Source organism: Spermophilus citellus (genome assembly GCF_964194105.1).
Source record: "Spermophilus citellus genome assembly, chromosome: 11".
NCBI classification, from domain to species: domain Eukaryota; kingdom Metazoa; phylum Chordata; class Mammalia; order Rodentia; family Sciuridae; genus Spermophilus; species Spermophilus citellus.
In genome coordinates this window covers 97,220,581-97,245,832 of record NC_138192.1, presented here as the reverse complement: position 1 = coordinate 97,245,832, position 25,252 = coordinate 97,220,581, and the positions used below count along the sequence as shown (strand labels likewise).

Sequence of the window (25,252 nt, the reverse complement as noted above, 5' to 3'; positions counted from 1 at the left end):
CTGAGCATCTATTTTAATTTCTACATGAGTGAAGGATGGCTATTAAGTGCAAAAGAATTGAAACTATAATTTTAATTTGAAGTTTTAAGCAGTAGACACAACCAATTACATTAAATTCTTACCCTGCCAGTGTTTTCAGTTTTGGAATTTGTATTAAGCAGGTTATGTTAACAATTTAAACAGTAGATATCCAAATCAAACTACCATCTTCAATGTGAATTTTCATGGCAAGGGGAAGGTTAATTGTCTGAGAGTCTCTGATTATAACATGATTGTACCATGTTATGATACCATGAATTTGAGCATGCTCTGATTGGGACTGGCTCATTCTCTGTGTTTGATTGTTCCGTCTCTTACAAAAGTAGCACAATGTGCACATCAAAAGAAGAACAAACTGCTTTGAAAATTTTATATATATATATATATATATATATATATATATAAATTCTTTTTTTTCAGGAATTGTGCATGATATTATTAACTAGTGAGAAATTTTCTCCATCATATAGGGTTTAGGAAAAAAGAAAAATCCCAGAAGAAAGCATAAGGCATTCATGTCTCTTGTGAAAGAAAGTTAAATTAATTGGTAAACACTGGAAGAAAATATTTTTAAAGGCATTTAAAAATGACTGGTTATTCAGGGAACTATGCATATTTTTTGGTTTTAGAGATCTAAAATCACAGATTACCACTTATATATGGAAAGTAATGTGTTAATATATAAAATAAAGCTATCCGACCTCTAAGTTGTTGTTATTAATAAAGTATTCCTTATTGTGGCTATGTTATCTCTGACAGCAGAGATATCTGGTTACAGCTGTCTGGGTTCAAATCTTGGTTTTATCATTTATTAGTTAGGTGAACTTCTGTCATTTATTAGGAAGGTGAACTTGAGCCTGGAACCTACCCCAATGTGCCTCAGTCTCCCCAATCATAAATATATACTATGACGGATCCTACCTTATTGGGTTGTTGTAAGGATAGAGGAAGTACAAATAGAAATTAAAAGTGTGTTTATAAAATTGTTAAGTTTATGGGGTTTCATGATTCAGATACACTGGAGGTGTGCCTTTGGAGTTTTTATTTTATCCCTGGTGAGTGGAACTCTCTGTTTCCTTGTTCCCATGCCTTGAGCTGCCTTCCTCTGCCATGATATTCTGTCTTACCTCATGCCCAGATCCATGGAGTTGGCCATCTCTGAAACCATGGGCCCCAAATAAATTTTCTCTCCTCTAAATTGTTCTTGTTAGGTCTCTTGGTCATAGCAATGAAAAAGCTGACTAACACAGAAATTGATACTGAGTGGGATTGGTGCAGTGACTAACCTGATCATGTGCAGCTGGTTTGTGGTGGGAGCAATTTGGAAAAATTTGAGATGCAAGCTGTAAAAACTTCAGAATGTTCTAAGTGGAGCGTAATGAATGATTATTGTGAGAGACAAAAGACCAGAATGTCCTAAGACTATATACAGTAAGGACTGCTCATGAGGTTTTAGAGAAGGAGGACACTAATTAGACTCGGGGTCATTCATGTTATATTGTGGCAAAGAAGTTGTCTACATTTTGCTCATATTGTGAAACTTTTTGTAAAGCTGAATTTAAAGATGATGTGCTAATTAATTAATTCCCGTGGAGGAAATGTCAAGGCAGTACAGCATTCAGGTGGTGGCACAGTATTTGCAGGCAGCTTTTAGCCAAGTTTACTCTGATAACTAGGAGTAGAAAGCAAAGTGGAAAGATTTGAAAAACGTGCAGTGTGGCCAGAAAACTAAGAATAAAACAGAGCTAAGGAAGGTGTAGTTGTTAAAGGTATTGCAGCTACTAGAGAAATGCAAAATACTCTACCCAGAAACAATAGGAAAGATAGTTTAAGGGCATCTCAGGAATTGGCACAATTATACCCATCTTAGGCTAAAGGGTATAAAAGTAAAAATTCCTTTGAGAAGAGGGCACGGGTCAACCTGCTGGCAGAGGGCATCTAGAAGTTTTTTCACTATGCTTAGCCACCCAAGCACTCAGAAGCTACTACATCCAGGGTCCCAGGAGGACTGGCTACTGCTGGAGATGATGACAGACCTTGGCAAAAACCTTATGATACTGGTTCTTCAGGAATGAAAGATGCTGGAGTTCGAGGGTCACAGAAATTTCCACCAAGATTTCCAAGGAAGGCCTGGAAGGCCAGGCAAAATGTAGCAGAATCAGAGTCCCTGTGGTCCACCCTGGAAAAGGTGATGCATGAAGATGTAAGAAGGAAGTCAAAGCTGCATTGGAGACTCTTGAGACTAAGAGTTGCCAATAATGTGGTATTTCTGCCCAGGAAAGCTGCAGGAATCAAGCAGAAACAAGTCAATAGAGAGACCATTTGGGGTTTCAATCAGCAACAACAGGGTGGAGCTGCAGAAGCCCTTTGGAGAGAATATCATAAGGTCATGTGCCCCAGATCTGGACATGGAACTACAGGACTTGTTTGCTCAGCTGGATTTCATTCTTGCTTTGGTTTCATCCCTTTTTACTATGCTCCTGTTTCTCCTTTTGGGATGGAAATGTTTATTCTGTACCATTATAGAGCAGATAAATATAACTTGCTTTGATCTTTACAGGGCAAAACATCCATGAGTTAGTTGGCTTTGAGTCTCAGATGATATTTTGGACTTGGACTTTTGGGCATTGCTATAACTGTTAACACTATGGGGACTCCTGAAAATGGACTAAATTTATTTTTCATTTTGAGATGGGCATGAGGTTCTGGGGGCCATGGGCAGAATATTAATATTTATGTATGAGGCGTCCTCCCCAAACTCATGTATGAGACAGAATAAGAATTTTTGGAGGTGAAATGAGTGAGTTATGAGAGATTTAATCTAATCAGTGGATTAATCACTGGGGAAAGAAAGGATGTTAAAGTAAATAATGAGTCTTATATGTAACTCCATTTCCTCAGTCATTCTAAATACTTATCATTGAGTATTCTCATTGCAGAATTTGTAACTTCTAGGTATGGAATGGTATCACTGAAGTTTCTTGTAATTACATACATAAACCAACCCATTTGTAAGATAGGTATATCTTACGATATATCTTTGTAAAAGCATAAATGTTGACATTATTATTTTAAAAACATTTTGTTGGACAAATCTAGTGACTTATCTTTGAATGAAACTAGAGGAATGGAAATTGGAATAAGAACATTGCATTCAAGATTACAATCTAGTTGTGGTTTTCAGTTTTGTCACCTGATACATTGCTTGCTTTGCTCTTGATAAGAGCCACTGTGTTTTCTCCTCAGAGAATGGGAAGGCAAGCTCCTGCTGCTTCAGGAGATTCTGGATGAGTGGCTTAAGGTCCAAGCCACTTGGCTATATCTGGAGCCCATTTTCAGCTCTCCAGATATTATGTCTCAAATGCCTGAAGAAGGCAGACGATTTACAACTGTGGATAAAACATGGAGAGATATAATGAAAAGTGTCATTCAGGTGGGTAAAAATATCCTTGAAAATGGAATTATTTAGTTGAAGTGACATGATTTTTATGTTTGAATATCCATATAAGCCAGTATTGTTTCCAATAGGCTATTATCTTTTTCTCACATACATTTTCTTTTCAACTATTATTTTAGAATTCTGGGAGCAAGAACTATGAAAAGCAAAAATAGGTATTTGTCCTGATTATTCCTTGAAGTTCAAACTGAAGTTACATTACTTAATGACCTTTGGTTTTGTCTTTGGTTCTACTAAATGCTCTGTTAGAAAAACCGTGCACTCTGCAAGCTGCTCTGTCTATTCAAAGGGCTCCTGGTTATGGCCTGCAACCTACTGAAACACATTGCAACAGAATCATTTCATCATTGCCACCTACTCCATTAGCAAGTGCCTCTAATAGGGACCTAGAAAAGAATGATGAACTGCAAAGATAATAGATCTAAAGAGTCCAATAAATGCAAACAAAGTGCAATGAAGAAATAAAAATAATGCTGTGGAGGGGAACTTAACCATTTAAGTTAAGGAGGAATTTAAAAATAATCTGTAACATTGAAAAAGAAAGTCTGATTTTCATTTACTTCAGAAGACATTTCTTTCTGTATATGAAGCATGTTTTTTGTGCTACTGAAGTTAAAATAAAAATAGAAAAATAATAGTTATATCATTAAATGAATGCAGGCCTCTGCATTGATATTTTGATTGAATATAATACTGTATGACAGAAGTACCATCATTAAATTTCCTAACCTGAAATAGAAATATGCACATATTTATTAAACTTTAAAAGTTATGTCTATAATTCTAACTACTGATTATATTTTATTGATATCAACTACATGATTTGACAAGAAAATATTCAGAAATAGTCTTACATTACTTTAATAGTTTACCTCATTTTAAGTAATGCTACTTGAACCAAACTTTTATACAGTTAATTACAATAACAGCTGATATGGATTTTTTTTTTTTGGTGCTATATGTGGTAGTCTGTTTTTTTTTTCTTTTTAAAGTTAATTAAATTGATTTTAACTGGTACATAAAAGCATAAAACCAGTACATCTATACATATCCACCTGGTACCATGTACTATTTCTGTACTTGTATACATTGTATAATATTTAAATCAAGTTAAACTATCCGTCATTTTTATAATTAAAAACTTTAAAAATATTTTCTTCTAGAATTTTAAACATACAGTACATCATTATTATTATCCATAATGATCCTAATGTGTAATAGTATTTCAGAACTTACTGTTCCTATCTAACTGTAACTGAGTACACATTTATCAACCTTTCCCCATCCCTCCCTTCCCCACTATTCTCCTCAGCCTCTGGGAACCACCATTCCACTCTCAATTTCTATGAAATCAACTTTTTTAGATTTTACATATAAGTGAGATCGTGTGCCTGCTTATTTCATTTAACGTAATAATCTCCATTTCCATCCATGTTGTTACAAATAACAGGATTTCATCCTTTTTATGGCTTAATGGTATTCTACAGTATATATATATATATATATATATATATATATATATATATATATATATATATATATATGCCATACTTTCTTTATACATTCATCAATTGATGGGCACCAAGGCTATTCTATTTGATTGACACTGGTTACCCTGAACCTCAAACTGCTGATCCTTTCTTGTTAGAAGCTTTGATAGAGCTCTGCAGAAATATGGGCAGCACTTATAGTGGTTCTTACCTAAGGAGGAAAGAATCTAAGTTAGATGTGGTCAAATGTGTTGATGTGAGTGTACTATCAGAAATCCTGGTTTCAATGAACTAGTAAAGGAGTGTAAGTGGTACTCTTTACTTGTTTTGCTCACCAAACCTGGCCTGTGATGGCCTATCTCAATGACATTGAAATGATAGAAGATCCTTGATATAATTTAAAGAAATTAGAGACTAGTTTACAAATATCTATGAAGAATATATGTACACCTTCCAAAAGGGGAAATTATATCCTTCTTGGGGGGTGACCTTAAAGAAATGGAATTTTTTTCAGTGGGTTATAAATTCAATGAGACTATTATTATTATCATTATTATTATTACTTTTTAAACCTTGCTTAGAAAGAGAGATGACTAAGAGTATGGATCTACATTGATTATGATCATTATCAAACTTGGTTGTACAAATCAAGGACTTAAAAGAAACAAAATTAGAGAATTAGTAACAGAGAAGAGGTATATAAGGGATCACAGAATAGACTAAATGCCAATGCTTAATAAGGTACCATTGCAAAAGGGGACACTTGGTTACCTGGTTGACTAGTTGACTTATGCCAGTGTGTGTGCAGTGAGTTATAAAATAGGATAATCATGTAACAAACATATTATACAAACTAGAGAAATCTTGAGGCTTAAAGCAATTAATAATTAATTTAGAACAGCACGCATAACTAGAACTCCTTGTATCAAACTGGGATGTGTGGTCACTCTAGGTAAAAACAAAGAAGACATGACAGCAGGAATGGGAATTATGGAAAGGTTTTACAATCACAGATGCCCCCTCCTATCCCCAACATTGCTGTATGCTGGAGCTGCCAACAGCAGAAATTAACAATGCTTCTGATACCACACCTGGAGGGCCCAGTCAGCCATTTAGAGGGAATTGAATACATTGGCTCTCTTTCAATAGGGAAGGAAGCAATGGTTTGCACTAGATTTTTCTTTTCCATTTCCAAGCTTCTGCCAATACTTTCATTCATTTACCAACTGAATGACTTATTCCTTGTCACAGTTTCCACACAACATTGCTTCTACTTAGGAACTCATATAGGAAATGATGCAATTGACAGACCTGTGATTTACAAGTCCTACTATGAGCACTGACCTTCTAAAAACTGAAATGACTCACATTGAAGTCTCATTTGCTGTGCCTGAGGGTAGAAAACAACTTATGAATCTGTGTATACTTCTAGAGAATATGTCTCTCACTAGCTCCAAATATATGGTTTATCCCATAGGCAAAGTACATGGGTCTAGGAATTAAGGAATGAAAATGGAAGTGACAGTTCTCAACAATTCATCCAGTAAAACACACAATTTCATTTCTTAATTTCTGCTTTGCTAGTAGAATTCCAGTATTGATTATCTTATTAGATTAAGTCATTTTAGCATCTGGGGAGAAAGACTTCTTTGCCAAGTTTACATTAAATGAGAAATTCTTTATCTGTGCAATCCACTTTCAATCTCTCTGTTCTTTTAAACTTCTACTTCATGCTCTATTCCAGCCACGCTGGTTCCTTCTTCTTTTTTTAGTAACACATATCAAGAACATTCTTCCCTAGGGCCTTTGCACCTGCCAGCTCCTCTTCCTGGGATGTTCTGTCTCTAAATATCTACAGAACAATACCATGCTTCCTTGAAATCTTTCTTGAGTATTACCTTTCTGAAGAGGCTCATATTGAACACTCTATTTAAAACTGACCCATTGTTATTGACACTCTTTATCCCCATGTTCTTTCTGAAGTATCTGCCGTCTTCTAACTCAGAGATATTTTAATCTCCATTCAGATGACTGCAAAAAAGTAAATGTTGCAATAAATTGAGTCATACATTTTTTTGATTTCCTAGTACATATGAAAGTTATATTCACACTCTACTGTAACTCACTAAGTGAGTGGTAGCATGTTTTTAAAAAGAAATGTACATAACATAGGTAAAAATCACCTGTTGCTAAAAAGTGCTATTCATCATCTGAATCTTCAGTAAGTTATACTCTTTTTGCTGGTGGAGGGATTTGTGTCTATATTGATGTTTGCTGGATGATTAGGATGGTAGTTGCTAAAGTTTGGGGTGGCTGTGGCAGTTTCTCAATATAAGAATGAAATGTTCCATTTCAATTAACCTTTCCTTTCACAAAATATTTCTCTATGGCATAAAATGTTGTTTGATAACGTATTACCCACAGTGAAATTGGAGTCAGATATCTCAAACCTTACTGCTGCTTTATCAGCTAAGTTATATAATATTCTAAACCCTATGCTATTATTTCAACAGTGTTTATGGCATCTTCACCAGGAGTTGAGTCCATCACACAATGCCACTTTCTTTGTGCACCCATTAGAAGCAATTTCTCATCTGTTAGTTTTGCATAAGATTGCAGCAGTTCCTGTACACATTCAGGCTCCACTTCTAATTCAAGTTGCTTTTTCCATTATATCTGTAGTTATTTCCTTTACTGAAGTCTTGATCTCCTCAAAGTCATCCAGGAGTGTGGGAGTCAATTTCTTCTAAGCTCCTATTTGTGTTAATATTTTTATCTGTCTTTATAAGTCATAAATGTTCTTAATGGCATCTGGAATGGTGAATCCTTTCTAATAATTTTCAATTTATTTTGCCGACATCCTTCAATAGAATCCCTCTCTATGGCAGATATAGATTTACAAAATGTATTTTTAAATACTAACACTTGAAAGCCAAAATTACTCCTTAATCCTGGGGCTGCATAAGTACATGCTGTGTTAGCAAAATGGAAAACAGCATTAATCTTATTGTATATCTCCATTAGAGCTCTTGCGTGACCAGGGCATTGTCAAAGAACAGTAATATTTGTCTTTTTTTTTTACTATTATAATATATTTTATTATTACAATTCAAATAATACTTCAATGAAATAAGAGTAATAATATTTTATGAGTTTGGAAAATAAGTTGCACTTTAATTCAATCACAGGCAAAGTTTTTTGTGTTTTATTCATTTATTTATTTTCCATCTTCTTACCCTAATTTTATTTTTTAAACATTTTTTTAATTTATGTATGACAGCAGAATGTGTTACAATTCTTATTACACATATAGAGCACAATTTTTCATATCTCTGGTTGTATACAAAGTATATTCACACCAATTCGGGTCTTCATACATGTACTCCGGATAATAATGATCATCACGTTCCACCATCACTTCTAACCCCATGCCCCCTCCCTTCACCTCCAACCCCTCTGCCCTATTTAGAGTTCATCTATTCCTCCCATGCTCCCTTTCCCTCCCCGACTATGAATCAGCCTCCTTATTTCAAAGAAAACATTTGGCATTTGGTTATTTGGGATTGGCTGACTTCACTTAGCATTATCTTCTCTAACTCCATCCATTTATCTGCAAATGCCATGATTTTATTCTCCTTTATTGCTGAGTAATATTCCATTGTGTATAAATGCCACATTTTTTTATCCATTCATCTACTGAAGGACAGCTAAGTTGATTTCCCAGTTTAGCTATTGTGAATTGTAATGCTATAAACATTGATGTGGCTGTGTCCCTATAGTATGCTGTTTTTAAGTCCTTTGGGTATAGACTGAGGAGAGGGATAGATGGGTCAAATGGTGGTTCCATTCCCAATTTTCCAAGAAATTTCCATACTGCTTTCCATATTGGCTGCACCAATTTGCAGTCTCACCAGCCGTGTATGAGTGTACCTTTTCCCCCACATCCCTGTCAAGACTTATTGTTATTTGTATGCAAAATAGCTGCCATTCTGACTGGAGTGAGATGAAATGTTAGAGTGGTTTTGATTTGCATTTCTCTATCTCCTAGCGATGAAAACTTTTTTTCATGTATTTGTTGATTCATTGTATATCATCATCTGAGAAGTATCTGTTCAGGTTCTTGGCCCATTTATTGATTGGGTTATTTGGGTTTTTGGTGTTTAGCTTTTTGAGTTTCTTTATATACCCTAGAGATTAGTGCTCTATCTGATCTGTGAGGGGTAAAAATTTGCTCCCAAGATGTAGTCTCTCTATTCACTTCACAGATTGTTTCTTTCGCTGAGAATAAACTTTTTAGTTTGAGTCCATCCCATTTATTGATTCTGGATTTTAATTCTTGCACCACAGGAGTCTTATTAAGGAGGTTGTGGCCTAATCCCACATGATAGAGATTAGGGCCTACTTTTTCTTCTAATAGGCTCAGTGTCTCTGGTTTTATTCCTAAGTCCTTGATCCATTTTGAGTTGAATTTTGTGCCTGGTAATAGATAGGGGTTTAATTTCATTTTGTTGCATATGGATTTCCAGTTTTCCCAGCACCATTTGTTGAGGAGACTCTTTTCTCCAATGCACCTTTGTCTAATATAAGATTATTGTAATTTTGCAGGTTAGTCTCTGTGTCCTCTATTGTGTAATTGGTCTACCAATCTGTTTTGGTGCCAATACCATGCTGTTTTTGTTACTATTGTTCTGTAGTATAGTTTAAGGCTAGTATAGTGATGCCACCTGCTTCACTCTTCCTGCTAAGGATTGCTTTAGCTATTCTGGGTCTCTTATTTTTCCAGATGAATTTCATGACTGCTTTTTCTATTTCTATGAGGAATGTCATTGGATTTTGATCAGAATTGCATTAAATCTGTATAGTGCTTTTTGAAGTATGGTCATTTTGATAATATTAATTCTGCCTATCCAAGAGAAAGGTAAATCTTTCCATCTTTTAAGGTTTTCTTTAAGTTCTTTCTTTAGGGTTCTGTAATTTTCATTATATAGATCTTTCACCTCTTTTGTTATGTGGATTCTCAAGTATTTTATTTTAATTTTTTTTTAGGCTATTGTAAATGGGGTAGTTTTCCTCATTTCCATTTCTGAGGATTTATCACTGATATACAGAAATGCCTTTGATTTATGGGTGTTGATTTTATATCCTGCTACTTTGCTGAATTTATTTACTAGTTCTAGAAGTTTTCTGGTGGAACTTTTAGGGTCTTCTATGTATAGAATCATATCATCAGCAAATAGTGCCAATTTGCGTTCTTCTTTTCCTATGTGAATCCCTTTAATTTCTATTGTCTGTCTAATTGCTCTGGCCAGTGTTTTAATAATTATGTTAATAGAAGTGGTGAAAGAGGGCAACCCTGTCTTGTTCCGGGTTTTTGGAGGGAATGCTTTCAATTTTTCTCCATGTAAAATGATGTTGGGCTGGGGCTTAGTATAGATAGCCTTTATGATGTTGAGATATGTTTCTGTTATCCCTAGTTTTTCTAGTGTTTTGAACATGAAGTGGTGCTGTATTTTGTCAAAGGGGTTTTCTGTGTCTATTGAGATGATTATATGATTCTTATCTCTAAGTCTATTGATGTGATGAATTTCATTTATTGATTTCCCTATGTTGAACCAATCTTGCATCCCTGGGATGAATCCCACTTGATTGTGGTGCATGATCTTTTTGATATGTTTTTGTACTTGATTTGCCAGAATTTTATTTAGAACTTTTGCATCTATGTTCATTAGACATATTGATCTGAAGTTTTCTTTTTTTGATGTCTTTGCCTGGTTTTGGAATCAGGGTAATATTGGCCTCATAGAGTGAGTTTGGAAGTACTCCCTCTTTTACTATTTCCTGAAATAAATTGAAGAGTATTGGTATTAGTTCTTCTTGTCTTGTAGAACTCGGGTGTGTATCCATCAGGTCCTGGGTTTTTCTTGGTTGGTAGACTTTTGATGGTGTCTTCTATTTCATCATTTGAAATTGATCTGTTTAAATTGTGTATATCATCCTGATTCAATTTGGACAAATTATATGACTCTAGAAATTTGTCAATGCCTTTGATATTTTCTATTTTATTAGAGTACAGGATTTCAAAATAATTTCTAATTATCTTCTGTATTTCTGTAGTGTCTGTTGTGCTATTTTCTTTTTGCATCATGTACATTAGTGATGTGAGTTTTCTCTCTCCTTCTCTTCATTAGCATAGCTAAGGGTCTGTCAATTTTATTTATCTTTTCAAAGAACCAACTTTTTGTTCCGTCAATTTTTTCAATTGTTTCTTTTGTTTCAATTTCATTGATTTCAGCTCCAATTTTAATTATTTCCTGTTTTCTACTTCTTTTGCTGTTGATTTGTTCTTCTTTATCTAGGGCTTTGAGATGTAATATTAAGTCATTTATTTGTTGACTTTTTCTTCTTTAAGGAATGAATTCCATGCAATGAACTTTCCTCTTAGAATTGCTTTTATAGTGTCCCAGAGATTTTGATATGTTGTATCTGTTTTCTCATTCACCTCTAAAAACTTTTTAATCTCCTCCTTGATGTCTTCTGCAACCCATTGTTCATTCAGTAGCATATTATTTAATCTCCAGGTGTTGGAGTGGCTTTTATTTCTTATTTTATCATTTATTTCTAATTTCATTCCATTATGATCTGATAGAATGCAGGGTAGTATCTCTACTTTTTTATTTGCTAAAAGTTGCTTTGTGGAATAGTATATGATCTATTTAGAGAAGTATCCAAGTGCTGCTGAGAAGAAAGTGTATTCTCTCATTGAAAGATGAAATATTCTATATATGTCAGTTAAGTCCAAGTTATTGATTATATTATTGAGTTCTATAATTTCTTTGTTCAGCTTTTGTTTGGAAGATATCTAGTGATGAAAAAGGTGTGTTAAAGTTACCCAACATTATTGTGTTGTGGTCTATTTGACCCTTGATCTTGAGAAGAGTTTGTTTGATTAATATAGATACTCCATTGTTTGGGGCATATATATTTATAATTATTAAGTTCTATTGGTGTGTGGTTCCCTTGAGCAGTATGTAGTGTCCTTCTTTATCCTTTTTCATTGACTTTAGTTTGAAGTCTACTTTATTTCATATGAGGATGGAAACCCCTGCTTGCTTCCACAGCCCATGTGAGTGGTATTATTTTTCCTAGCTCTTTACCTTCAGTCTGTGGATATCTTTTCCTATAAGATGAGTTTCTTGGAGGCAGCATATTGTTGGGTATTTTTTTGATCCAATCTGCTAGTCTGTGTCTTTTGATTGGTGAAGTTAGGCCATTAATATTCAGGGTTGATATTGAGACATGATTTGTATTGCCAGCCATTTTTGTTTATTTTGGTATTTAACATGACTTTATTTCTCCCTGATTAGATTTTCCTTTAGTGTAATGCCTCTCTCTGCTGATTTTCACCATTGTTTTTCATTTCCTCTTCTTGGAATATTTTGCTGAGTATGTTCTGTAATGCAGACTTTCTAGTTGTAAATTCTTTTAACTTTTGTTTATCATGGGAAGGTTTTTATTTCATCATCAAATCTAAAGCTTAGTTTTGCTGGATATAAGATTGTTGGTTGGATCCATTTTCTTTCAGAGCTTGGTATATGCTGTTCCATGATCTCCTGGCTTTGAGGGTCTGTGTTGAAAAATCTGCTGAGATATGAGTTGGTCTTCCCCTATATGTGATCTGATTCCTCTCTCTTGCGGCTTTTAAGATTCTATCCTTATTCTGTATGCTAGGCATTTTCATTATAATGTGCCTTAGTGTAGATCTGTTGTAATTTTGTATATCTGGTGTCCTGTAAGCCTCTTGTATTTGGTTTTCCAATTCATTTTTCATGTTTGGAAATTTTCTGATATTATCTCATTGAAGAAATTGTGCATTCCTTTGGTTTGAAAATTTGTACCTCCTTCTTCTATCCCAATTACTCTTATATTTGGTCTTTTGATGCTGTCCCATAGTTCTTGGATGTTCTGTTCATGGTTTCTTACTGTCTTCACTGTTTGATCAACTTTATTTCACAGATTGTATACTTTGTCTTCATTATCTGACATTCTTTCTTCTAAGTGATCTAGTCTGTTGGTTAAACTTTCTATTGAGTTTTTTATTTGATTTATTGTATCCTTCATTTCAAGGATTTCTGACTTTTTTTTCAGAGTCTATATCTCTCTTGAAGTAATCTTTTGCTACCTGTATTTGCTCTCTTATCTCATTGTTGGAGTGATCAATTTTTGCCTGTATTTGCTCATTTAGGTCTGCAATAGCAGAGGTAACTCAATAGTTAAGGTGCCCCGAGATGGAAGCAATGTCTTACAGAGAAGGGACTGCAAGAGTGGGCCTCACACTCCCTTTGGGATGCCTACTCTGAGATGCAGCTGCTTGTAGGCCCTGTTTGTTGTCCAAAAGTTAGGGGCTACTATGTGGGGAAGGCTATGGCGATGACTACAGCATCCCAAGATGGAAGTGGGTTTAGGCTTAGGCTCCCAGGTTGGCAGGGGTGGTGAACTCGGACATACTCTGGACCTGGGTCCTGCACAAGTCAGCATGGACAGATCTGGGCCTGTAGCTGTTTTGATCTTCTTTTTTATTAAATTATTTATTTATTCTAATTTGTTATATGCGATGGCAGAATGCAGTTCATTTCATATTACACATATAGAGCACAATTTTTCAAGTCACTGATTATACACAAAGTATTTTCACACCACTCATGTCTTCATACATGTACTTAGGGTATTGCTGTCTAACTTATTCCACCATCATTCCTACCCTCTTGCCCCCTTCCTTCCCCTCCCTCTCCTTTGCCCTATTTAGAGTTCTTCCAGTCCTCCCATGCTTCCCTGGCCCCATCGCCATTATGAGTCAGCATCCTCATATCAAAGAAAACATTCAGCCTTTGGTCTTTGGGGATTGGCTTACTTAGCATTATATTCTCCAGCTCCATCCATTTACCTGCAAATGCCATGATTTTATTCTCTTTTAATGTTGAATAATGTTCCATTGTGTACATATATCAAAGCTTCTATCCTGACTACTCAAACTTTCTCCACACCAGTTTAGAGCTGCTTCACTTTTTTATATTCATATAACTTCCTGCAGGAACTGTTCCTTTCCATTTACTTCTTGGCCAATGGTTTGGCAAGAGAAGCCTACCTTTTACCTTATCTTGACTTTCAGTGAGCCTTCTCTAAGCTAATGACTTATAGATTTTAAAGTGAAAGATATGTCACTCTTTCACTTGAACAGTTAGAGACCACTGTAGTGTTATTGAGTGTCTTAATTACAATACTGTTGTCTCAGGGAATAGAGAGGCCTGAGGAAAAGGAGAGAGATGGAGGGCTGGTCAATTGATGGAGCAGCCAGAATGCATACTACACTTATTACGTTTGCCATTTTACATGGGTGATGTTGTGCTACCCCCAGACAATTATAATAGTAAGTATAAAAGATCATTGATCTCAGATTATCATAACAGATATAATAATAATAAAAAGGTTTGAAATATTTTGAGAATTACCACAATGTGACATAGAGATGAGAAATGAGCACAAGATGTTGGGGGAAGAAATGATAACAATGAACTTGCTCTACACAAGCTTTCCATGGACCTTCAATTTGTAAGAAACTTAGTATCTGTGCAGCATAATGAAATGACATACAATAAAATGAGATAAACCTGTATATAATTTAGGTACCCTCCTCTGCTAACTTCAAACTGTTCTTCTGCAGCTTCCTCAGCTCTCTATCTTCATAGAATTGAAGAGAGTGAGGGCCTTGCTCTGGATTTAGCTTTGGCTTAAGGGAATCTTGCAGCTGTTTTGATCTTCTATCCCGACTACTCAAATCAGTATGTTTGTTATTTGTTGTCCAACTCCCCTGTGGAGGCTGGGGTCTTTGTTTTGTTCACTGTTATCACCTAAGCACTGAAAATTGTGACTGAACACAGCCAGACCCCCAGCAAGTATTTGTTGAATGAGCAAATGAACAACTGAGGTTAATTCTTGAATCAATTCTGAATTTATTCTGAAAGCCCTTCTGTGAAAATTCATATTTAGGTAAGTGGATCCTGAGATCTGGATTAACCCTGAAATATATTCTGAGTCTGAAATGAAAGAATTTCTTCTCCTGATTAAGTCAAAGAATCAAAGTTGCAGGGGATCTTAAGGCTCTGCTTGACCCACATTTTCATTCTTAGTGAATGAGGTTCTTACCAGTTGTCTGTTGTCCAGGAATTTCTGATGAGGAAAGTTGTGATTCCAAAAGTTGACCAAGCAAGCTTGAGCTTAATTCCGTGTAGTATATACAACTGTGTTTTCTGTGGAAGCTTTCTGGTAGCAATATTTAGAAAACTCTTTCTGTACACCCAAATAAAAGTTTCAGGCCTATGTTAGCATAGTCCTTTGGCTAGGAAATATCAAATCAACCTATAGATCATTATTTAAGCTGATGAAATTGGTGATGCTTATGAAGCAAAAGAAGACACGTGAAAGTTATAAAATTGTTTCTTTAATCAGAATATATGACGGGTAATAATTCATTTCTTTCCCTCCAGGAGACATAAAGTGTCAAGGAAGTCACACGAAGTTCCAAGTTTCTAGTAGTTTCCTGTTTTCACACCTTATTATTATATATTGAGAACATAGACAATCAGTACCAGCCTGGTACCACGTAGTGGGTGGAAGTTCCTTGAGCTCCTCTGTATGGCTACAGGCTTCACCTGCCTACATTCCTCAGGCATTCAACATATATTCACATAATGCTTATTCTGTACCAGGATTTTATGGTGATACTTCAAAGGGATTCAAAGTCAGTTTTATTTTACTATGATGAATATCTTTCTTGAAGGATTGCAGATTATCAAATGTTAATTTTAACTCAATTGAAGTGGATGAAGCAATTTAAGTGTCTCATTTGCCCCTTTTCCCTGGAGTCAGTGCCTGCCCCCTGTTTTTACTCCCCCCTCTCATCCAGGTATGGAAGGGGAGGGGGGAGTGAAGGGGAAGTTTTAAGTGTATGTGCACAATATTAGTCACTTCAAGTATGTTGCTAATTTGGTTCTCATACTACCTTTGAGAGCTCTTCTCCCCCTTTTATAGCTAGGAAAAGAGATCAAGCCATGATCTGAGGTCACACAGGTACTAAGAAGCAGAATGTGGGATAGAAACAAGTTCTGTCTCACTTTAGGGCCTTTCCTTTATCTGCAGCAGTCTTTGGTATATTCCTGTTCTTCCTGGGAGAGGGTGAAAGTGTTTATATTTCAGTCATGAGGTGATTACTTCTTCGTATTTTTCTGAAGTCCATATACAGAAGTACACAGATTATTGCCTATGTTCATTTAGAAGTGGCATTTTTGTTTCAGTCATTGAACTAATCTGATTGGTTTGACCTTGGGTTTAGTACAGACTGAGCCCTAATACAAAACCTGAAATGTTCCAAAATGCAAAACTTTTATTTTGGATTTTGAATTTTCAGATTAAGGATGCTGAACTGGTAAAATTTATCCAAATTAAAAGAAAAAAAACCCACCTCTGAAATCTGAAAAACTTCTGGTTCCAAGTATTTCAGATAAGGAATATTCAACCTGTAGTAAAAAAATTTTAATTGAATGCTTAGTTTTTCCAGGATTTTTTGGCTTGCTTGTTTGTTGTTTGGTAATTATATTATTTTGAAAAAGGAATGTGACTTGTTATTTAAAAACTAAATTTCAAGCTTTCAAATATTACAGCAACATTACAAGAAATTATTTAGACAATTATTTGGACAAGAGAAAAACAAATATTATTTATCTCTCTGAAAGGAGTTTTTCCCCTTTGATCAGCAATTCTGCTTTTAAAACACATACACACACACACACACACAAAAAAAAAAAAATAAAAAATAAAAAAATAAAATAAACAAAGAATACTTTTCCAGAAGGTGGCGCTTGAAGAACACCATTTTGATTTTTGGATTTAGGCATATAGGACTACTACTCTATTATGTATTGGATGAATTGTACATTTTAAACTATGGCCTGAGTCTTTGTCCTGGTGTGTGTGTGTGTGTGTGTGTGTGTGTGTGTGTGTGTATGTGTGTGTGTGTGGACCTAATATTCATTTGAAACACAAAACTGCTAGGAAATAAAATAAAATGCTTTCAAGATAAGTTGATTTGATGGTAGTATGTTGTTCTTGTTTTATTAAGAAAATAAATAACAACGGTAATTGTTTTGTCCTTTGCTTAAATTCTTTTCAAGTTACATTGTTAAAGTTCAAAATAAAGCAGAAAAGTATATTTTTTCAGTCACAAAGTACCTTAACAAAAATGTATTTTAGAAACTCTTGAAATAGAATAAATTTTTATAGGAAAGAGTTTATAGCTGACATTTTTGGTTGATCTTTCCGTTGTGACTGAACACCCAAAATAAGTTTAAATAGTTAATCTTGAAATTCAATGTTTCTTTTTAAATGATGTTCTTTTATTTTTCAATTTCATATAAATTTTCTTAAATACCCTGTGATGGTAATAAATGTCTAGTGTATTCTGATGGAATTTTTATTTGGCCTGATAATTGAAATCTCTTGTGTTTAAAGCTTTCTTAGTAAAGAATTTTTCCATGAACACTGAGCTAGGAATTATAAAACCAATTATAGACCTGGATGACATCAATCATGTGCTAAGGAAAAAAAGAGTTTTATTTCAACTATATCTAGATTGTATTTTAATATATATTTCTGAAGATTTTCATAAACCCAGTGGTTAATGTATGGATATTCTGAGAAGTCAATAAATTCTTTTTTAAAAAATAAGAGTTCTTAAGACAAGCTGTTGGTTATAATTCTTATTCTGAATCATGAAGTACAAAAAAAAAAAACCCACCTCTTTTTAAAATACTTGATTCTGTTTGAATCACTTTGAAGGAGATAGCTCAGAGTGACACTTTCATGTCCATGCTTTCAAGGTGGGCCAGTTTTAGTCTCTTGGGAGCTCAGGAAGAACACACCTTGAACTTCAGTCCTCGAGCAAGCACAGTTGCTTCCAAGGGTGGTGGTTTATAAAAGTTTGTAGAAAACTTCTCCACTACCCACAATACTTATTTATTACCTATAGTTTTTAAAAACAGGAATTTGGATCATTTTACTGATAGCAATAATATTCAAAACTTTCATTATTAATGATGACCTACTATTTAGGGTATATTTTCTCAAAGAATAAAAGACAAATGAACATATTTCATCCTGTTCTTTACCACCCACCATCCTTCTTGCAAGTTCAGATAGCATATTGTCTTTTTTTCTCTCCATCTCTCTCTGTGTCTTCTTCTCTCTTATTCTTATAGTTTCCAACTCAGAATAAGAAATAGTGAACATTATGTCTGAGGATCAAGTCAACATGACTTTTTACATGACTAAAGAGGCTTGTTAGACCTAGAATATGCAAGACTGATTTAAAAAGTAAATATTCACATTAAAATTTACATAATCTTCATTTGAATAAAAATATGTAATCTAAATATAATATGAAAGTAAATAAAGTTAGTTATCTAATATTTTCAAGTTGAGGGTTTTCTCTTATTTTTAGGATAAACGTGTTCTGTCAGTGGTAACTATTGAGAGAATGCTGGAAAGACTGAAAAAATCTAATGAACTTTTGGAACTCATTCTTAAAGGACTTAATGAATATTTGGAAAAGAAACGTCTCTTCTTCCCCAGATTCTTTTTCTTGTCGAATGATGAACTTCTTGAGATACTATCTGAGACTAAAGACCCCACTAGGTAAGCAACTTACATGTATTATCATACATGGCTAAGTTTATATGTGTATATAAACAATTATATACAATCATGCTTATATGATAATTTTTCTTCAAGAATATTCTAGATATTACCAACAAACAACTTTGAATAACTATTAAAAACTAGTAATATCATTCAATGATATTTTCCCCAGTGCTGAACCTTAGAATGGATTTCATATTTGATCAGATATTTTCTAACAGATTATTTTCAGGGCACATTCCTCCTCTTCCTCACAATTAAAGTAAAAGTTAGTAGCTTTGCCATGACTGGCAGTGTCCTCATTCAGCATACATGTTCCCTTTGCCTACGATGCTCCTTACACAAATGTGCACGGACTTCTTCCTTACATCCTAGAGGTGGTGTGGAAACCTACTCAAACTCAGGCAAAACTATGCTACTTAAAATGTCATGCCTCCAGCACTTCCTGGACTTCCCTTCGCTTCCTTATTTTTCCTTCTGCCTATTTGTTGTCACCGGGTGTACTCTCTAATTTACTTTTTTGCATACTAATTGTCTTCCTCTAGCATAATATAAACTCTATGATTATAGAAAGTTTGGGCTATTTTTCCCCACTGTTGATTCCTCAATCCTTAGAAGAGCATCTGATTTAAAGAAGGAGTGAATATATATATTTGTTAAGCAAATTTGTTTATTTTATATCTTGGGCCTTCAAAGAAGGTGTCACATAGTCCAGATTAAAAAAAAAAAGACAAATTTAGGTTCCATTTGAGTTTTATACTCTGCTTCTTTTTGCCCATTTGAAAGATGACTGCAACTGGTTATTAGCAATGTGCTCAAAATGAGGGGTGTAGTCAGTCCCATCTATAGTATACTGAATAGACTAGCAGTTGAGTATGCCAAAGCAGTTAATTTAATAAGCTGTAAAGTACTAAACTTAGTCCATAATTTTAAAGCAGTCTCTAAAGACTCCACTTGAAATGGCTACTTTTGTGCACTTGAAGATTCTTCAGCTTAGTGTACTTAGCTGTGAGTTAAAATTTGTTTGGTTGTTTTGTTACTTTTGGCATCTTTCAATTCATTATATTAAAAGCAAAGACTTAAGGATATCTCCTTTATAGCTCTTATTATAATTGTAACTTTCACAGATTTTTTTGTGGTTATTCAATTAGTACTAACCCCTTAACTGGATTGTATAACCCATTTAAGCAGATATTTTGTCTTTTTTTGCATTATTTTGTTTTTCTTTATTTTGTTTTTGTTTTCTTTTCTGCTCAGTATTTCATCTCCATAGGCCTAACACTGAGTACACATTCATTAATTTTAAAATGTTAGGGATTGCTTTAATTTGATTAATTCTTTAATGTTTTTCTTTGAAAGGGTGCAACCTCACTTGAAGAAATGTTTTGAAGGAATTGCAAGGGTAGAATTTACAGAAACTTTAGATATTACTCATATGAAGAGTAGTGAAGGAGAAGTTGTGGAACTCACAGATATCATTTCAACAGCCAAAGCCAGAGGTCAGGTGGAGAAATGGTTGGTTGAGTTAGAGAGAATTATGATTAAATCCATCCACAAGGTAATAACTGGTTATACTTATTATTGCTTTTAGAAAAAAAGTGATAAAGTGTTAATATTATTTCAAATTTATCATTGACATATGTGTTGTTATTTAAATAGAATTACCATTTTAAGTGTAATAGATGCTTAAAGTCTAAGGTAGTTATTTTGTAGTGACTCACTTGAAATAGAACAAAATACCATACATACTACCCAAGAATTTAATAATGTGTTGTCTTATTTCTTACAGCCACATGATAATGTTTTCATCATCAATTAGACACACTTTTGTTTACATGAGCTATTTTAGTCTTGCCTTGGAAGCACATCTCTATATGTTCACATCAATCTCCTTGACAGATATGAATCTTATTGTTCTCTGTGTAAAATACATACTACAACATCAGAAAATCATAATATATCATTCAAGTAATGCCGACTTCATGCTTTCCACATTTCATAAATCACACTGTTAGTTCAATTATTTTTTATGTTAGTAGAGAATTTCAAGGCATTCTCACAAATAGATTGAGCACTTAAATTTTTTTTCTATAATATGGGCTTAGTAATCAAGTTAAGTTTTTCATAAAGAATAAAAATTGGGCTGGGGATGTGGCTCAAGTGGTAGCGCCCTCGCCTGGCATGGGTGCGGCCTGGGTTCGATCCTCAGCACCACATACAAACAAAGATGTTGTGTTCGCCGAAAACTAAAAAAAAAAAAAAAAAAAAAAAAAAGAAATATTAAAAATTCTCTCTCTCTCTAAAAAAAAAAAGAATAAAAATCATGACTAAGACAGAGAGGGAAGGGAGCATAATTAATTAATTTTTAATTTTTTTTATATTCTTTCATATTATTGGAGACATTTATTAGAATCTAGGCATTTAATGTCACCCAAGTATCTTAAGGTTTCTTTCTTATCCTAAATATAGCTTTAATATCTCCCCTAATAATATTTTTCAGTAAATGTAAAATCTTTTGCAATTTTCTTTTTTCTCCCTGTTATGAATAACATTAAAATGAATGTATTTATAAATATAGCTGGTTTGTTTGATTGAACTAGCTATTTTTTGTGATAACTTCTCATGTGTAGGACCACTAGGCCAAAGAAGAATAAATTTCTATAGACCTTGATAAGTATTGAGAAATAGCATGACTATTTATGTAGCCATTAGCAATGCAGATGAATTTGGCAGCATTAAATTGAGTTATATGGTTTCTTAATTGATGTCATATACAGTTATAACTCATTTTTGTAGACATGCCTGTTACTATTTGAACTATTCTTTTAAGTTTGTTTGTCAAAGTGCTTAGAGAAAATTTTTGGCTGCCACCTTAGAGCATTAAGATGTGGTAGCAAGAAATTTTATAGGAAATACATATCTGCACAAAACACTCATGTGCAAGTTTTTGTTGGTAAAATAATCAAGTAAATGCAACATAAAATACTATAAATAGGAGATATGTGTGTTATTCTGTTGTACTGTATGTATTTGCATGCTTGTGATGTGATTGCATATATAAGTACATACTATGAACATAGTATTCATAGATATAATAATAAGCTACTTTGGAATTTTATATAATAATTTTTCTCATCATCTAACTACATATAATCCTTTTTGTGATTCAGATTTTAATGTCTTCTTCTTGTTCTCCCCACAGTGTCCTTTACATATTTACTCCATCCTGGCATTTCTCGGCTCTGCCTTTCTATTCTTTTATTTCTTCCATCCTTCAGTTAGCTGTCCATTTTTACCTGCCCTTTCTGGCTTCTGGGTTTTAGAATTTTTTTTTTTTTTTTGTTATCGATCACCATCACTCTGTCCTTTATCTTTGTTTGGTTTTATAAATCTCCCAGATAGACTAGAAATCCCAAAAGTTTGAACCATTTGTATATGTTTCTCTAAAACATCTAATTTTGACAGTTTTCTTGAAATTCATACACCTGTCAAAGAATGTTACTACTTTTGGTTGGTACATTTGATAGACTGGACTGTTTCCCCACTAATGGCTGGTACAAAAAGTAGACATACCAGTCCAGGGAACATATGCAGCAAGGTACATAAATTAGACTTCTTAGCTTTACAGCTCTCAACTCTCCATGACAGAATTCACACATCTGTTCCTGTCATCATTACCTTGGGAGTCAAAATATACAGGATTGGAAGGGAGGGAGGTCTGGAACACAGGACACTTTAGAACACTGTGGTTCTTCACATATGCATGTGGCTGAGTGAAAATCTGATGAAACCAAAACAAAATCATTAGCCTTAAATTTTATGGATCTCATTTTGGAATTTCTTTTGAATTTGTATTTTGCAATAAAGTTACTCATGCTTCTCCAAACTCATAGAATGTCTTTGGCTAAAACTTGTCACGTGATTACCTGATTTACTGTGGTTCCTACAAATTAACAATGAATCAGCAAAAGTAAATGTTATATATTTTCTTTGCTAACAAGTATGTGAATCAAATTGAGTTTAGATAGCTGAGTTTTGATACTTTATGTGAATCTTCCATAATTTGTTAAGAATGTTGTAAAAAATTGAGCAGTTTTAGTTAGTCTATTTTAGGAGTTTAACTCTTCATTTTATAACTTCTTCAGAATGGTTCATTTTTAGCATTTTGTTTTTAATTAGGTAATTCTAGATGCGATTTTGGCCTATACAAAAAATGAACGAATTAACTGGGTAAGAGAATGGCCTGGACAGACTGTTCTCTGTGTATCCCAAACCTTTTGGACAAAAGAAGTACAAACAGCTATTCCACTGGGGCTAGAGGTAAGCTTTTATCACCCCCAATTTTTTCAATAATTGCCTTTACCAGAATATACTTATTTTACAAAATAGAACAAAGACAGTCCACATAAAATCTTTTATGCTACAAGTCAAATTATAGATTACTTAAATAAAAATATTATATCACAAATAGATAAAAAAACTTAAAAAATAATTATGTAAAACTTATGTCTAAACCACTTGGTTATTCACATTATGCAAAATTTAAGGGTATTTGATCCTCCATCTTGTAATTATATACATTTGTGTGCCTTTAAAAATAGAGGACTAAAGGATGGGGATATAGTTCAGTTGGTAGAGTGTTTACCTAGTATGCACAAAGCCCTGGGTTCAATCCCCAGCACCACCAAAAACAAAACAACTAAGAAACATCCCCCTAAACTCATAAAGATTTACAGATATAGAATAATAAAATTCTCTTTTATGCCTTGAATAAAACTATCCTATATAGACAAGGGATCAGATGATTTATTTTGACTATTTTTTGATGTTTGATTTTTTTGATGTATTGATTTTGAATAAGTGATATTTTGAATGATGCTTATTATTAAATATTTACATATTCTAATATATTCATATATCTGAAATAAAAATTAATTAGATGGCTGCTATTAACTAAAAAGAAAAATTAGACTTAATGCAAACATTAAATCCTTGAGATAGGATTTCAAGTGAGCCAGTTTTACAGTTGGCCCATCTGTCTAGCAATTGTAGATGTTTAGTTTAAAATCACTGACTTTAAATGCATTTTTGACATGGAATTTTGTATGTCTTTAGTGCTAAGGCAGTGTTTAACATTAGAAAGTGTCCGAGTTTGGGAGGGATACGTGATCTCTGTGGGCAGGTAGATCCCAAAGAGAAAAAAGCTGAGCAGAACATGCTTAAATTACTGCAGTTTACCAACATGTTACTTACTTCTTTCCAGGAAAGAATTAAGGGTGTAGGTCAGGTTGTAGACATTTTTCAGAAAAACGGCTTTCTTCTTGAAAACCAAAGCAATGGGGACTCAGGGTTTCCCTAAAAGCAGTAAGCACTTGGGGTTATTTCTTGGGCCCTGGCTGTGTTTGCCACGTGCATTTTTCTCTATCCTCAGTGGGGTCAGAGAATTTGTTGTCTTTTCATTCTTAAGCTACCATTTCACCCACTTTCCTATACAGTGGGATTACTCTCTCACCAAGTCTGGCTAGTGGGGAGAGCATAGTTTCCTGGGATCTCTTTTCCTACTCCCTGGCCCTATTACCCAATTCAACCAACTTTGTCACTCACCAAGACAAGTGTTTATGTATTTTCTAAATTTCTTCAGATTTAATGTGGTGTTTATTACATCTCTAGTCTTATACCAAGCAGGCAGTAACATGGAGATGCAGTGTAGGTTATTCCCATTTCAATGGGTCTTGTGCTTAAATTACCTGTCTGTAATTCTTCCCACATTGCATATAGATGAAAATAGTATTTTGGGTTTTTTAAAATTTCTTATTTTTAGATTACATGAGAGTATTTTGACATATTCTAAATACATGAATGCAACCCATTAAAATTTTGATCCCATTTTTGTGGTTAAATATAATGTAGAGTTATACTGGTTGTGCATTCATATATGTGCATAGGAAAGTTATGTACAGTTCATTCTACTGTCTTTCCTATTCTCATGCCCCCTCCCTTCAGTTCATTCCCCTTTGTCTAATCCAATGAACTTGTATACTTTCCCTTCCTACCCTTCCTTGTTATTGGTTAGCATCCACATATCAGTGGGAACATTCAGCCTTTGATTTTTTGGGACTGGTTTATTTAGCACAATATTCTCCAGTTCCATCCATTTGCCAGCAAATGCCATAATTTTTTTCTTTATGGTTGAGTAATATTCCATTTTGTATATATACCACATTTTCTTTATCCATTTATCCACTGAAGGACACCTAAGTTGTTTCCATAGCTTGGCTATTGTGATTTGAGCTGTTATAAACATTGATGTGGCTGTGTCACTGTAGAATGCTGATTTTAAGTCCTTTGAATGTAGACCAGGAGGAGATAACTGGATCAAATGGTGTATCCTTTTCAAGTTTTCCAAGGAATTTCCACACTGCTTTCCTTAGTGGCTACATCAATTTTCAGTCCCACCAGCAATGTATGAGAGCACCTTTTTCCCCATATCCTTGCCAACATTTATTGTTACTTGTATTCT

At 34.1% G+C, this 25,252-nt stretch overlaps 1 protein-coding gene across 1 annotated transcript in view; it reads left to right on the top strand.

Annotated features, from left to right (window-relative positions):
* DNAH7 (dynein axonemal heavy chain 7) overlaps positions 1 to 25,252 on the top strand; it is a gene marked incomplete at both ends in the record, with an annotated part of 288,918 nt that overhangs the window by 73,785 nt on the left and 189,881 nt on the right. Inside the window, 4 exons of the mRNA XM_081261736.1 lie at positions 3,286 to 3,472; positions 18,536 to 18,729; positions 20,092 to 20,290; positions 22,912 to 23,052. Coding sequence (XP_081117862.1) covers positions 3,286 to 3,472; positions 18,536 to 18,729; positions 20,092 to 20,290; positions 22,912 to 23,052 — 721 coding nt within the window. The remainder of the gene's footprint in view (positions 1 to 3,285; positions 3,473 to 18,535; positions 18,730 to 20,091; positions 20,291 to 22,911; positions 23,053 to 25,252) is intronic.